This window comes from Eurypyga helias, unplaced genomic scaffold (genome assembly GCF_000690775.1).
Source record: "Eurypyga helias isolate BGI_N326 unplaced genomic scaffold, ASM69077v1 scaffold27234, whole genome shotgun sequence".
Lineage (NCBI taxonomy): Eukaryota > Metazoa > Chordata > Aves > Eurypygiformes > Eurypygidae > Eurypyga > Eurypyga helias.
Window position 1 is genome coordinate 1 of NW_010248557.1, and position 15,178 is coordinate 15,178.

Consider the following 15,178-nt stretch of genomic DNA (forward strand, 5'->3'; position numbering starts at 1 on the left):
GGAGGTCGGAGGGGCCGCCGCCGCTGCCCGGAGCGGGATGCTCTGGGCCTGGTTCTGCCGGCGAGCGCGGGGTCCGGGAAGGGCCTCGCTGAAGGGAGGCGCTTTCCTCCTGAAGAAGCAAGTGCCGTGCCGGGCAGTGCCTGCGTGTGTGACCCGGTACCCGCTCATACGTTCATTTCCAGAAGGGAATAAGCAGCACCAAGGATACTCTCTGGGAACGGACGTGCCACCACAGGTCATTTTGGAATACAAGCAACCCGGCCTGGTGGTGGCAGACTTGGCTGTCTCAGCCCGTTCGTCTGTGTACAATGCTTGTTATGAAGTAATCTTACCTAACGGTAAAAATAAGAAATTACCCTAGCTGAGTTTAAAATCCTCAACACCTAATAATATCCTACAGCTTTTAAAATGCTGTACTAATATCGCACGGTTTGTACGATTTGTGTTACAGTGTACTAATGTTGGCTGTTGAGGTCTGCGAGATTTCTGGATGACCGGAAGGAAAAGCTCACAGCAGTAAGTTTCCTGCGTTCTGACTGTAAAGCAGCAATTTAAGTTCATTCTCATTTGGTAATCCTTAGAGTTTGGGGTTGGTTTTTTTTATGTGTGCCTGCAAGGTAAAAGAGTAGTTGTGAATTTTGAATGACTGAAGCGCTCAGCGTGGGGTCAAAGTGTTAAGCAGACTACACAGTGAGGAGGTGTAGATCCGTTCAGAAAAATGTACAGACATAGCTGTAGTTGGAATTTGTAGGACTCTCTCTGGTAATAAAAGTCAGCATTCTTGTGTTTGTGTGCTGGTAAAGCTTTTCAAACCTGTAAGATGTGCCTGTATTACTGACTTTGCAGTTGTGAAACAGTCCACCTAATGAATACAGGTATCCGAGTTAATCACAGATCAGCTGATACTGCACAGGCTTTATGTACAACTGTAACGAATTCCAGCCATACTGCCTACTGCAGGACTGGAATATACTTAAATGTGCAGTGATTATGTTAGCGTAAACCTGTTTTGAACAAAGCAGAACATAGCAGCAAACTGTTCTCTGTAAAATAAAAACATTGCTTAGTGGTAATAGTATGTGAATATTCCCAGTTTTCTTTCTCAGTTGCAAGGATGTTTATTTCTCAGTTGATCTCCTAAATGGCCACATATCTAAAAGCATTATACAAATTTGTATCTGTAGAAGCTTAATTAGTGTTTGTGTCGAGAATGAATTAAGAAACTTGACTTGGCTGCAGAATCTTATGGATTTTTCATTCTGGCTCCCTTTTCAGGTAGATCAGTTTCCCCATTTGATTCACCTTGTGACCAAAGTCCTAAGCAAAGGTATTGTAGGGACAGGAACCTCTTCAGCAGTTGTGCTGCTGAGGAGCTATCTACGAGCTCAATTTCACTGGAAGAATTTTAAAAAGCATTAGTAAAAACACTTATTTTTGTTCCTTACTGATTCATAATACTCTAGCTTTCAGTTGATGAAAATGTCATGTAAACAAAACTAATCATTTCATTACTCATGCAAGGATAATGCACCTATGATGAAATGTAGTACAGATAATAGGATACATCAAGAATGGAAAATCCAGGAGAAAATGCAGGAATTATTATCAACAAAAATGCATAATTACCAGAACTGGAATATGGCCAAGAAGCCAGGCAGCTAAAAATAGCATCAGGCTGTACGTATCAAATTTGCCACAAGATCTTTAGTAACCAGCAGTAATTTTTTCAGAAAGACAAAGTAGAGGTAGTGTACTGTCTCTCCATACACACCTTGCACGGGTAGGGGCATAACGCCCATCCACTCCAACCTTGTGGTAGCAAGTTGCTTCCTGTGGCTTGCACATCCTACGCTCCAGGATTTGACAAGGTCACGCGCAGGCGACGTAGTTGTGGAAATGACATGCCACCTAACCAAGACAGGGGTTTTTTTAATGCTTCTTCCTTTTGAAAGTATTTTAAAGGCTCCTGAAGGAACAGGGCAGAAAGCCTGGAAATGGTGTGGTGGTTTTATGCAACCGTTCTCCACCTAGAAATACTGTTTTTCTGGCTCTTACTGTTAATGTGAGTTTGCTCTGATGCGTAGTGATAGTTTTGTTTCGCTCGCACAGGTTACGAGAGCCAACATAATTTTCAGACGTTGCCAAATTACAAGCAGCAAATCTTTTGTGAATTATTGAATGATAGGACTGCATTGGGCCAGAAAGGCAGAAATTTCCAGTGCACTTCCATGAAGTGTAGCCATGTTTCCTACACAACTGTCATTGCCATCTTGTGCGTGATATACTTCAGAGCCATAGAACAGTCATCTGCTCGGAACATTCCTTTTTGATCCTCACTGACACATTCCAAAGAGGATCTGTTGGAAGTTGGTCTTGAAGCTAAATTTCACATCGCTCCAGTAGACTAAAATCAGTCTGTTTAACAAATATGCTGACCTGAAAGCCTGTCACAATCTACATAATCTTTGTAAACCAAAGTTTATTAACATTTGTTCCTACAAACAATGTAACTAAGAACCAGAAACATCTGCTTTTGACCTGCAGATTCCCTTGGATTTTGCTGCTGCTGTGTCATGTCTGATGGCTGTAATCATGATGGTCACTTGGGCGAAGTAAGGGTCACCAAAGGGGAGGTTTGGCCCTTTCCTGTCACATCTGGCGATGTACTCCGGTAACTGCCAATGTGACTACACTAGCGTTGGCACAGCTGAGTATCTGTGTGCCTCAGGGCAGCCACAGCAGCAGGAGGGAAGTTTGCTGCTAAGAGGACTGCTTGTACTCCTTTTATACCAGCCAGCACTGATCCTCTCCTGACGTGACTGGAAGCGTTATCTGAAGTCACTGATGACCTATTTACATTGAAAACTACTAGTTAGCTTTCCAGTTTGAAGTGGCAGATAAGCTGTTAGTTATCTCTGAAATGCCACTACTAGTTATCTCCTTGGATCTGTGGTTTGTACAAGTAGTATCTGCGAACGAGCATCTGCTAATAGCGAGCATCTGCTAATAGCGCAGCTTTATCTTCTTGGGGGAGGGGGGGGAAAGGCTGACGTTAATTTTCTTGTTTTTCTTGGGTATCTCTGTGCCTTACATGAAGTGTTTCTGTTTCATTTTTCTTTCTGCATCCTGATGCTGTAAGTCATGTCAACTGTCCATAACTAATTCTTCATTAGCACAATGAGATGGGGTTTTTTTATCATGAATTCACTGGGAAAATTGCATTCATAGAATCATAAAATGGTTTGGGTTGGAAGGGGCCTTAAAGACCATCCAGTTCCAACCCCCCTGCCATGGGCAGGGACACCTTGCACTAGACCAGGTTGCTCCAAGCCTTATCCAGCCTGGCCTTCAACACTTCCAGGGATGGGGCATCCACAACATCTCTGGGCAATCACTACTCATAATAAATGAAAGTGGTGAATCAGGAGCGTGGTCCCTTCATTCACACATGTAGTTTTGCTCATCTACAGTTGTACTCTATTTTGTTATGGATATACTTACTTTTGTTAGGAAGGAACAACTGATCCAACTGTCAGTATTCTAAAATAGTGGGAAGATTATCCTTGACCCTGGGGAAAATTCTTGAACACTTGTCACAGAAGCGGAGCTGTTAGCCAGTGGATTCGGGGCCAAATCCTGGTTCCATATAGCTACACACATCACTGTCTTTGGGTCACCTTTTCAGTGGGGGGAACTGAGAAGGTATTTAGCAGAGTAGAGTTCCACGACAGTCAGAATTACTTTAATTTAATTTAATTACAGGAGTATCTTGCACCCATGATGGATAAAAGGAGGAAGAAGGTATGAGTTCGAGCCCACCAGTGAATACCCTCCCCTTCCATTGGGCAGTTTGCATGAACTGGAGAACCCAGACTCTCAGTGTCCATGACAGCCATCTGTATGTATATCAAGGTAAGTGTGGCTTGTCTTTACTACGTTAGTTTTCTTCCACGAATCAAAGCAAAACAAATTTACAAGTGAAACAAAAGCTCTCTTTTGTTTTGGTTCTTTTGTAATTATTTCAGGCTTTCCAAATGAGGAGAAAACCTGTATTTGAGCTAATTTATGTCAGAACAGATGACCTGCATTAAAATTTTCTCAAGTAACGTGGTTTCATCACATCACTGCTTTTCATATTGGCATCCTCATGAGCAGAACTATTTCTCACTGGCAGCGTCAGCGTATTCTTAATGTTTTTCGTGGGGTTTTCTTCCAAGTCAGCTCCTATTGCTCCAATTTCTGCTAGTTTCTGTTCGAGCTCTGTAAAAACAGATTGCAATTTATTCTGGTAATTGCAGTAAATTCTCACTTAAGAGGAAAAGGACTTCTATGAAAGACCAAGCTTCATCTCAACAGCAGCAAAAAACAGCAGCAAAAAACAGTAGCAAAAACCAAGGATGTTGCCATCCTTGCAGCAACTCAGCTTATTCTCAGGAAAATATCTAACTCTGACATTGCAAAATATTCGTGGTTATCCAGTATTTTTACCACAGAAGTACATAAATTTATTATTCGCTTTTTGTAAACTTTTTTCCTACAAAACCAAGCAAAACCCTTTTCCACCTTTAAGCAGTGATCCTTAGATCTAACGATTACAAAGAACGTGAAATTCTCTGTAACATGAATGAATTTGAAACGTTTCTCATACCTTCCACTTTAAGATACATTCCCCCGCATTCAGCTTCTCCAATGAACCTGCCTTTCATTTCACCAGTTTGATACACAAGTATTGTGGGTAAACATTTGTCATGGTAATTGTGAATGCAGCTGTTTACAATGGCTTTGAGGAACTTGACTTCTGGAAACTTGGTGGCTAGCAGGCTGAGATGCTCATTAACCAGTAAACACATTGGGATGCTAGAAAGGAATAAAAAAGGATGACGACACTTCTGGCGTAAATGATGTGTAAAATAACTAAATTTATTAAAAATAAAGCCTTTGAAGGATAAACATACGTTTTCCTATAGTCTGCTACTACTTTAATTTGTTAGAAGAATTGCACCACAAATTTTATTTAGCTTCTTCTAGGGTTATTGTGATTTAAAGAGCTGTCCAAGTGAAAATACATAGTAAGTCTATAAAATAGTAAAGCTACCAGCTGCTTCAAGCAGTGTGCTTCAATTTTGTTCTCCACTAAGATTTTAAAGCTCATTTTGTCCGTTTATTGTAGAGTCTAAATGAGATGTTTTTAAATCTGTGGTATACATTTTACTTTATAATTTATTTGAACTGCCTTTCAGTTTAACATTTAATTACTCTCTCATTCTTTGAGTAAAATCTGATGTGAAGGAAACATTTGTGTAGTCATATTACCACCGTAGGCCTGTTCATTAATTTCATAGCTATTACTTGCTATACAATCACTATGTAAACAACAACCAAAAAAAAAAAAAAAAACCAAACCACCAAAAAACAGTGGGTTTGGGGTTTTTGTTTTTTCTTCATCTCCAGCTTGTTGACCTTTAAGAAGCCAGGATCCTTATTGTAACTGCAGTTCAAGTTACAGACGAGTTCCAGCAGCACCCTCTCGTGGGCAAAGACAGGCGAGGCAGTTTTGTCACTAGCCATAAGAGACTTTGGACATCTTGTATTCAATCCTAAGGAATTAAGAGCTCCCCACAGGCTCGTTTTTAGCAGAGGTAAAAAATAGCATTGGTTCTCCAGAAAAGCAAGAAAAGCTGCTATTTTTTTCTTCAGATCAGTAAATTTAAATAATTTTAATTTGGACAATTTTATTTGATTGACATAGTTCTATTACTCTTGGAAATGACACTAAATTCCTGATAATTGAGAAGAATCAAGGAAGCTTCCTCCCAACAGGCTTTAAAAGAACGAAAAGAGAAAGCTGGTTGAATCTAAAAAATGCATTAAACGTTTTGTACTCATTCTCAATGCTTTTGAAATAGATCTAAGAGAGTTGCTAACATATGCTGACCTAATCATGGGAGTCCTTTGGTGTTTCTGCTGCATCCTGTCACAAACTCTGCTGCCGTTAGAGAATTTATTGGGGAGCTAATAAACTAACAAGTTCCCTAGATTGCTTCAATTTTTGTAACCAAGACTCTTCCTATCAGGCTTTTGGTTTTTTCGAGTCAATGGGGAAATAAAGGTAGAATAATCCTGTTGGAGCGCTCCTGCTGAGAAAGGAGCATCCCTTGGCACAGGCAGCAGACACCGCTTCCTCAGTGAAGTTCAGAAGTCTCAGTGAGGTTCAGGACACGGTGATGAGCACACACAGCAGAAGAAATCTTTTATGTCATTGAATAAAAGTGATTAACTCTCACACCGTGAATTAACAAACCAAGGAGGTGCCATGCTCTATGTTGCCATTGTTTCCAAACAATTGCTATTTTATTAGACTATGGTATTGCATTTTTCTTGGTATTGCTTTTAAATTACCAGTTCAATTCTCTGTATTGAAGTATTCAACATCTTAAACAAGAATGTAATTACCTTGACCGATAAAGATGAATTATAACCCAAACATCCTCTGGAACATTTGTAACTTCCTTTACATACTCCTCTCCACAGATTTCTCTTAGCTCCCCATACTTTTGCCTCCTCTGAAGACATTTCCATTCTTGCAAGCATTCATGCCTAATTAAAAAGTAGTAATAACAGTAAGCATCTTTGGAACATTTTAAATGCTTTTAAAAATAATATCTACTGTATTTCTCTCAATTACTTTATAAATGCTTTGAGTTAACGCTTTATTTTGAGGTGTTCTAACATAATTTCAGAGCAAGAAAGGCTTCTGTGTCTCTATGTAATAAGATAACATTAAAATACATTTTCTTAGTTCATCAATATCAGATTTGGGAAACTCAGGTAACAAACATGTTGCACAAGGGTTTATCATTTGAGACAAAGCAAAAAAAAATTAAAGCAGGTACTCCTTGTTTTTATGATTCTGAAAATGAGATTAGTTTGAGGAAGAACTAAAAGTACTTATATTTACCAGCTTTCAAATAAGACATGAAAATTGGAATGCAAGACCAGTAGATGGCAGCCTTCATCTATAAAAATACTTGCAAGGTAGAAAAGGAAAATGCCTTACTGAGATTTGTTGAACTAAGAGCAGCTATTAATTTTACTAACTGAAAGCCACTACAGAAGCGGCTTTTCCAAAAAGATTAAATCTATGTGCAATGTTATTATACCCCAGCAACAATGCATGAGGGCTTATGTTCACAACTTCTACATAATTATGTGAATTACTATCTTCCTATGAGAATACAGCACTAGATACACAGTGTTAGCATTAGAAATACTGTAGTCATTTGAACAATGCAAAGGCAGCAAGAATGGGTAGAATCTAGACAGAGGAAATGTTTTGATCACATTAGCTTTATTATTCTGTTTAAACTGTGTGTCTCATTTTTCTTAGTTACAGTACAAAGCTCTGCAAAACTCAGCAGAGAACTTTTAAAATACCTACACAAATATACATGCAAATGTGCAGCATAGCTAAAATTACTAAGTCTCCGTACAAGGTGCCAAAGTTTTCTGAACCTGAATTCATAAAACATGTTCACTCTGCATGGTACTGTAAGTAAAATGATTGGTGTACTCCCACGCAATAGCTGAATAAGGTGGTGCTACAGTATGTGGCACATCACAGAATTACGCAATCGCAGCATGGCTGAGGTTGGAATGCCCCTCTGGAGGTCACCTCATTCAATCCCCCTGTGCAAGCAGGGTCAGCCTGGAGCAGGCTGCCCAGGAATGTGTCCAGATGGCTTCTGAACATTTCCAAGGATGGAGACTACACAGCCTCCCTTGGCAACCTGTGCCAGTGCTCAGTCATGCTCACAGCAAAAGAGTGTTTCCTGATGTTCAGAGGGAACATCCCATGTTGCAGTTTGTGCCCGTTGCCTCTGGTCCTGTCACTGGGCAGCACTGGAAACGCCTTGGATCTGTCTGCTTTATAACCTCCGTTCATAAATTTATAGACATTGATTAGATCTCCCCTGAGCCTTCCTTCAATATAAACTTCAAATGAATATTTTCATAAAGTAAGAAAAGGAAATAGAAGATAGAAACAGAAAAGCTATTAAAATTAATTGCAGGTAAGAAACAAACACAACAGTATTGTATTAGGGGTCCACAGCTGGTTTGATAAACATTTTTCAAAACCACAAAAGTTTATCAACTACCACCATTCCAGCATAGAAACTGCAGTGTGTGATACAGTGAAACTGTAATTCGTAATTAATTTTGCATTGCATTTTTATTTCAGTAATATATTGAGAAAGCATATTGTACCAGAAATCAGTGCTGTTCAAAAGGCAGATCTATATTGCCCTGTAGGCAGGGCCTACAAGGAGGCTGGGAGAGGACTTTTTACAAGGGCCTGTAGTGACAGGACAAGGGGGAATGGGTTTAAATTGAAAGTGGGGAGGTTTAGATTGGATATCAGGAAGAAGTTCTTCCCGGAGAGGGTGGTGAGGCACTGGAACAGGTTGCCCAGAGAAGCTGTGGATGCCCCATCCCTGGAATTGTTCAAGGCCAGGCTGGATGAGGCTTGGAGCAACCTGGTGTAGTGGAAGGTGTCCCTGCCCATGGCAGGGGGGTTGGAGCTAGATGGTCTTTAAGGTCCCTTCCAGCCCAAACCATTCTATAATTCTATGATTTTGGTCATAATACTTAGATTATTTCATTATCAATTAAAAATACTAAACCATTTGATTCCAGCAGTGAAATACAGGTTTTTATTTTAGTGGCAATGCCATCCTGGTATAGGTGGCACACACTCCCTTTACACAAACTTGGTATCTTTCACAAAGTTGGAGCCATGTATGCTGGGACCTTCTGCAACATGATAGAAAAAGGTTACCTACAACCAACTGTCTGTTTCGTCCTGCCTTGAAATCCACGGAAAATGCTATCCAGAAGAGAAGAGAGAAAATGGGATACAGAACTTCATTCTTTGAACATTTATCATCATTGCTCTAACTGCTAGAGACTGGCAGAAAGTATCTTCAGGGTGGCAGAGTGAGGGGTACAGTCAGGCAAACGGGGTGATCCTTGGTTGTGTGGCTTAGATAAATGCTGAGTATACACTTCAGATGTGCAGTGCCTCTAAACACACTGTAGCACAATCTGTCTTCAGCTGAACCGAGCAGGTACAACAGTGGTGGCCCTGTCTGTGCTTTTTCATTTAAATATCCAGATTTCAGACTAAATTAAGTATTTTCAAAGGGGAATAATTTTGTTGAAACAAAATGTCAAAGTAAAATATGGTGTAAACGGCTTCTCTTTGCCTCTGGCGACCAGGGCGAAGTAGGTCAGTAATGTGAGTGCTGTCTGTCTGCTGGTAAAGGAGTGGAAGGTGAAAAAAGGCAGTTAAGTCGCTCAGCAGACGTGACTATTCCAGAGATTCTGCATGTATTTTTCAGGAGCATGTACAGGTACAACAGTGACGTGTACTGTTAGTCTGGACAGAAGTACAGTACTATACCTGCACATTCCAATAGCTCTCCTATCAGCCTCCTCAAAGTCATCTTCAGCTTCCTGCAGTTCTTCAAGATTCATTCTTTCATATGGTTTCACTACAAACAACAAACAAAAAAATTGTCACCTTTTGTTCTCTGAAGGTTCTACAAATGTTTTAAATGTATGACAGGTATTACACAGGCATGGAACTAGTGAAAGAAAAAGATGTGCTAATTTCAGATATTAGTCAACTGTGGCATAACTCTGGGTAAGGGAGAAAAAATAAATCATTTAGGTATTAACTGTCCAGGAAAATACAGAAATGCAAGAATCTGAATATTTTTTCAGATTGTGAATTTTGCTTATATTGACTGGTTCTTTCATGAAATTATGAAAATTAGCTGTCTGTACATGTTATGTGCTGTAATGTTTGTCACCAACACACTGTATGTTTAAATCAGAATCCTTTTTAAAATAACCAAGTGAAAATATTTGAAATAAAAATGTATTTATTGTTGGATCCTATTTTAACATTATGGAACAAAACTAAATCAACAAATCAGTCTTGTGTGCCCTCTTTTTTAACTGAAACCAGCCCTTTTCCACTTTGGCATATATTAAGGTTGTAACAAAAGGAAACCATTACTAACACCTTTTCATGGACTATTCACTCTATTGTGAATTTTCATTTGTTATTTTTCATTTCTGAGCAGAAAACAGCAAGAACATAAGAGAGAAAGAAAACTCAAAATGTAAGCATAGATAAAATAATCAGTCTCCAAAATATCAGCTAAAAAAATTGTCTAAAAGATAAATAGAAACCTACTTCAGAAACCCCAAACTATACACTGCTTATTTAAACACACTTAAAGAAATACAGCTTTAAACAGGCAAGATTTTTCTATCAGTATTTTGATGTTACTGCTAAGAATAAGGTATTGACACTGTGAATAGACATGTAAAATAGACATGTTTTCCCTGGCTGTCTTCAAGGCCAGGCTGGATGAGGCTTGGAGCAACCTGGTCTAGTGCAAGGTGTCCCTGCCCATGGCAGAGGGGTTGGAACTTGATGGTCTTTAAGGTCCCTTCCAACCCAAACCATTCTATGATAAAAATCATGTCTTGAATCAGAAGAAAAATACTTTCATTTAAAATGAATGATTAATATTAATGTGTCAACACAAGCTACTTTGTACACCATGTTTCTAACACTGGACTTCAGAGGGAGTTAAGTCTACATTTGTGGTAATTTTAATTAAATGTTAAAGATAAAGGAACTGCATTGTATTTATGAGAGTGAATTTCTACTTAAATTATCAGATTAAAAGAATTTGTTTATTGTAACTGGACTGCTGCTGGAATGGTGGTAGAACAACAACACATTAGGAGGTCTCAAATATGGATTAGAAGTAGAACCTTTAACAAATATTTAACAAACAGTTAAATCAATGTTTAAAAAGTTGGTGTGAAGTGGTTAGTTCAAGGTTGCAGTAATACGCACGGATGAAATGAATGAAAATGTGCATCAAAAATTCAGAAGATATTTGATGGTGAGTGCAAAGGAGCCAAGCAATGTCAAAAGGGATCTAACTCAGTTGGTTTCGGAGTGTGACGCTGAACTACCCAAGCAGGATTACTCTACTAGCAGGCCACACGCCCAAGTGAGGAAACTTCTCATAACACTTCTCACTGCTGCCAGTGGTAATGATAGTTACCACCAGCTTTTCCAGGGGTGATGCATATATCAGTTTTGGGGACCCACAGACTGGATAACTACAATCCCTAAGTGTAAATAGCACTTCTGGTAAATTTAATTTGCAGTTCTTTTCTTTAGGCGAATGACGAGAAACAAATTCTCCATAAACGTAGAATCCTAGAATGGTTTGGGTTGGAAGGGACCTTAAAGATCATCTAGTTCCCTCTCCAGTGGCCAGCTTTGCTCCTGCCCTCCTTGCCACCTTGCCTTTCTTCTCTCCTGGCCCAGCAGGCATGGCTTTGCCTTAGGCCACATGCAGCACCGAGCACCTCTCTGGGCTGTGACCGCTGCCCACCTGCAGCATCCCCCATTTCCTTGGTGTCCCTGCCCCAAGTCCCTCATTCCCCTTGTTCTCAGCTGCTGCCTCACCAGGACAACTCGGGGCAGGGGTGACTCTCTGCCCACCTGCATGGCTCCCCTCGGGGCACTGCATCTCTTCACCGAGGCCACTAGTCTGGCAGCAACGGCCACTGGCTTCTAACGGTGGCAGCGTGAGGCGGGTAGGCCGTGAGGCGGCAGCAGGCCCTGTCCGTTTGCCATGTTGGTTACTGCTGACAAAACTGATCCATTTAAAAACATTTCAGAAGAAAACAAGTAGAAAGCAAGCAAAAATAAGCAAAATGCAAACAAACGTCAAACACAGGGCACTTTCAGTCTGGACCACTTCAGGCCGTGGCTTGGTGCTGGGTGCGACTGAAGGAGGCCGGCCTGCTTCCCTGCCTTGCCCTTTGGCCATGGCCTGTTCATCCCACTGCCTGCTTGAGTGGAAGCTGTCAGTCATGCGGTGTAAGGCCACGTGGGGAAAACTTACACAAATAACCTAATTTAATAAAATACCATATAATGTGTTGTGTGGCAGAAGGTCAAATGATAGTTCTGTGCACATGAAACTGGATCCTCGGTTCACAAACAATTGCACCAGTTCATCTGGAGGCACAGCAAACTGCAGAGGCAAAACAAGAGGGTAAGAAGAGTTGAAAAGGGCTTCTTAAGCTGGTTTCCACCTCTGAGGCCATCAGATGTCCCAGCTACCTCCTGAAGTTCAGCTGCTCATCCAAGCTCGCAGAAGCAGGAATAGTAGTGCAGAGGTCAGTTCAACCCATGACAAGCCAGTATGATGTTAAGAACAATAACCCGCTTCTACACTGAATGATGAGTTACTTTCAACATAACTGCAACCTCAGCATCATATTTTAACATAACCCTGAGTGTGGAAACAAACCCAGAGGGAGAAGTTAGGAAGATGGTGAGGCTAACTTATTCTTTTGAGTGGAATTTCTTTAATTCTACATCAAAACCACTTGAGTTTGCAAATGGATCCTAATTCTGGAATAACGCAGTGAAGTCGTCTCCTGAATGAGAACCATACTGCATCCGTGTTCTTAATAGCCAAAAAACGATGTCATTATATATTAGTTGAATTAAAGATATTTATTCAAAACATGAAACTTACTCAAATTCCTTTAGTTAAGGAAATAGAGATTCTAATTTTTTTCTGCAAATGAAACACTGTTAACCCTAAGGTCTGTTGAGGACTGCCAACCCCTTCATCATCAATATAGTTCTGTAGACTGTCTGCAGAGCACTTATCTCTTATTGCGGATTCCCACAAGTCCACAGGGTACAGGAGTAAAGAACATCATCTTGAAAAGCAAACCACACCTTTTGCTTGGCCTGCCTAGATAAACTGAGATTTTAAAGACTGCATGAAGCACTTCAAATATATTCTGAAAAAATGCAATAGTCTGCATTGCAAACATTCTCATTAAAACAACCGGGTGCCTTTATTTATAAGGGAAAATAAACACACATGGCAGTGTTGTCAGAGACAGTCTGTTGCATGCATACACTGTGACTTATTTACACACAGTTGTAAACATCATAACACTTGGAAACAAATAATTGTAATATGCTTTTAATATAATCAACAAAGTAACGAAACTTTTGAATCCTTAATGCAGTTGAATTTAAGAACATTTACATTCTAGTGATTTTTAATTGTACATTAGTTACGACTATTTTTGTAAGGAAAACAGCATGTCCATGTACTCAGCATTATAGGTCAGGAATCTAAAATCCTAAAAAATAAGAAAAAGGTTTAGCTGTTGATATGATATAACACTAAATACTTAAAATGTGAGAGATATAAGATATATTAGAAGACGGTATACTGCAGCATTATAATACTGGCATAGGAGATGTTTTTATATCCCTCCAAAGAGTAGAATGATTAGAAATTGAATCCTGAAGTATGTATTTTGTTTCAGTTTGAGGCTTTTTTTCTGTGAAAGAACAGGGGGATTACCCCAAGGGATATAACACTAAATACTTAAAATGTGAGAGATATAAGATATATTAGAAGACGGTATACTGCAGCATTATAATACTGGCATAGGAGATGTTTTTATATCCCTCCAAAGAGTAGAATGATTAGAAATTGAATCCTGAAGTATGTATTTTGTTTCAGTTTGAGGCTTTTTTTCTGTGAAAGAACAGGGGGATTACCCCAAGGATGTCAATATGTATTTGCTAGGTAGTTGAATCAATTCTTCCTGACATACACTTATCAATACTGTTTATTTTCCATAATGTTTACACATCTGATTTTTTTTTTTTCCAATGAACAACTCTGTGTTCTCTGTTCTAGGAACTGAGTACCTACAGCTTTTATTTACTTCACCTGAAGATGCCTGAATTTAGCACATCTGGGAGAAGCTTGTCTGCCTAAATCTCTAGTTGACCAAACAGTTAAAGGCTTTCTGAGACAAGTCCTCAACATAAATATGTTCTTATTTTTATATAAATAAACTAATTTAAATAAGGATTGTGATTAAAAGATTTAAATAAATACCTCCTTAGCGAAAATCCACTGATCGCCTTCCATTGCGTGGCTGAAAGACAAATATCCAGTAAGCGTTCTATAAAACTGACTGGTTTTAGTAGCAAAGCCCCACCCAACTTGGTATACATAGGAACTGGTAAATGTCTGATTTTTGTCCATGTGATCATCATTAAAGATAAACTTGAGAGCAGAGATTTTTTAATGTATAGCCACCTCTGGAGGAGAATTATACAGTAAAAATTACTGTATAGTGACTAAAGAACTAATTGTGCCCATCTTGTGTGCTTTTATAAGGGGGAGAGAGCCACAAGAGGTCACTCTAAGAGACCATTATCCCTCATTCTTTTTGCATTCTCTTTTTAGACTGTGTTCTTTAAGAAAGACAAGGAGTTCATCGCTTTTCACCATGGTAATTTCAGGAATATTTTGCACTACAAAGGAACTTGATACAATGTCTTCTAAAGCTGATAAAAAATCTCTTGCTGAGCTTCATAAGAATTTGCTTTTCCCTCTGGCATCATGTATACATTGATGTTAATGTTACCCATAACTTTGGCATGCCCTAAGAACTGTGAAGATCCAATCCTGATACGTGAGAAATGTAACTACACACACTTGCCTTCTTTTCATTAGCCACTGTCTTATTTAAATAGAAAAAAAGATTAACCAAAATCAAGAGAATTATTATTATGTGTGACTTGCCATCTTTAATTTGCTCAGTTTTGCAAAACTGGAGTAAAAAAGCTCTATGGCATCCAAGATGAACAGAATAGTTTCATTCTCGTGAGAATTTCTGTGTCTAGTTTCTAATTTTATGGGTCAAAACACAAGGAAAAGAGGAAGGTCAGGCCCAGTATCTGTTTTGGTACAGTATGTAAGCATGGCATTGTATTTATGTCACATGCAAACGTACCATATTGAACAGTGCTTTGGAAAGATTGTCCAAGATGGCATGTTTTCTTGAACTTTCTCTAAAAATTATACACATAATAACCAATAACTTATTAAGACATAGCATGGTATCATGTATACACAAACATGAAGATGTGCACAAACACTTCCTACTATCCCTTTATTCTAATTCAAGAAAATGTCTGCAGCAGATGTTGAGTAGTCCTATAGAGTGGGATGCTCTTACTGAAACA

The 15,178-nt window shown here is 39.3% G+C and overlaps 1 protein-coding gene across 1 annotated transcript; it reads right to left on the reverse strand.

The window, feature by feature from the left end:
• Nucleotides 1-4,087: 4,087 nt before the first annotated feature.
• On the reverse strand, nucleotides 4,088-11,972 carry LOC104505059 (phosducin-like protein 2). Its single transcript, XM_010151100.1, has 6 exons — nucleotides 11,824-11,972; nucleotides 11,597-11,751; nucleotides 9,461-9,551; nucleotides 6,454-6,597; nucleotides 4,649-4,857; nucleotides 4,088-4,260 (listed from the first exon to the last, which is right to left on the reverse strand). Exons 1-6 carry the CDS (start codon nucleotides 11,970-11,972, stop codon nucleotides 4,088-4,090), a joined length of 921 nt encoding a protein of 306 aa, XP_010149402.1.
• Nucleotides 11,973-15,178: the final 3,206 nt, after the last annotated feature.

Bases quoted from the DNA above. Each gene is read 5' to 3' on its own strand.
- LOC104505059 (XM_010151100.1), bottom strand. From the start codon at position 11,972: ATGACTGACAGCTTCCACTCAAGCAGGCAGTGGGATGAACAGGCCATG. The intron at 4,858-6,453 runs GTAATTACATTC...ATTCCTTTCTAG, and splicing joins ATTCATCTTTATCGGTCAAG to CATCCCAATGTGTTTACTGG. The intron at 4,261-4,648 runs GTATGAGAAACG...CTGTTTTTACAG, and splicing joins AATGTATCTTAAAGTGGAAG to AGCTCGAACAGAAACTAGCA.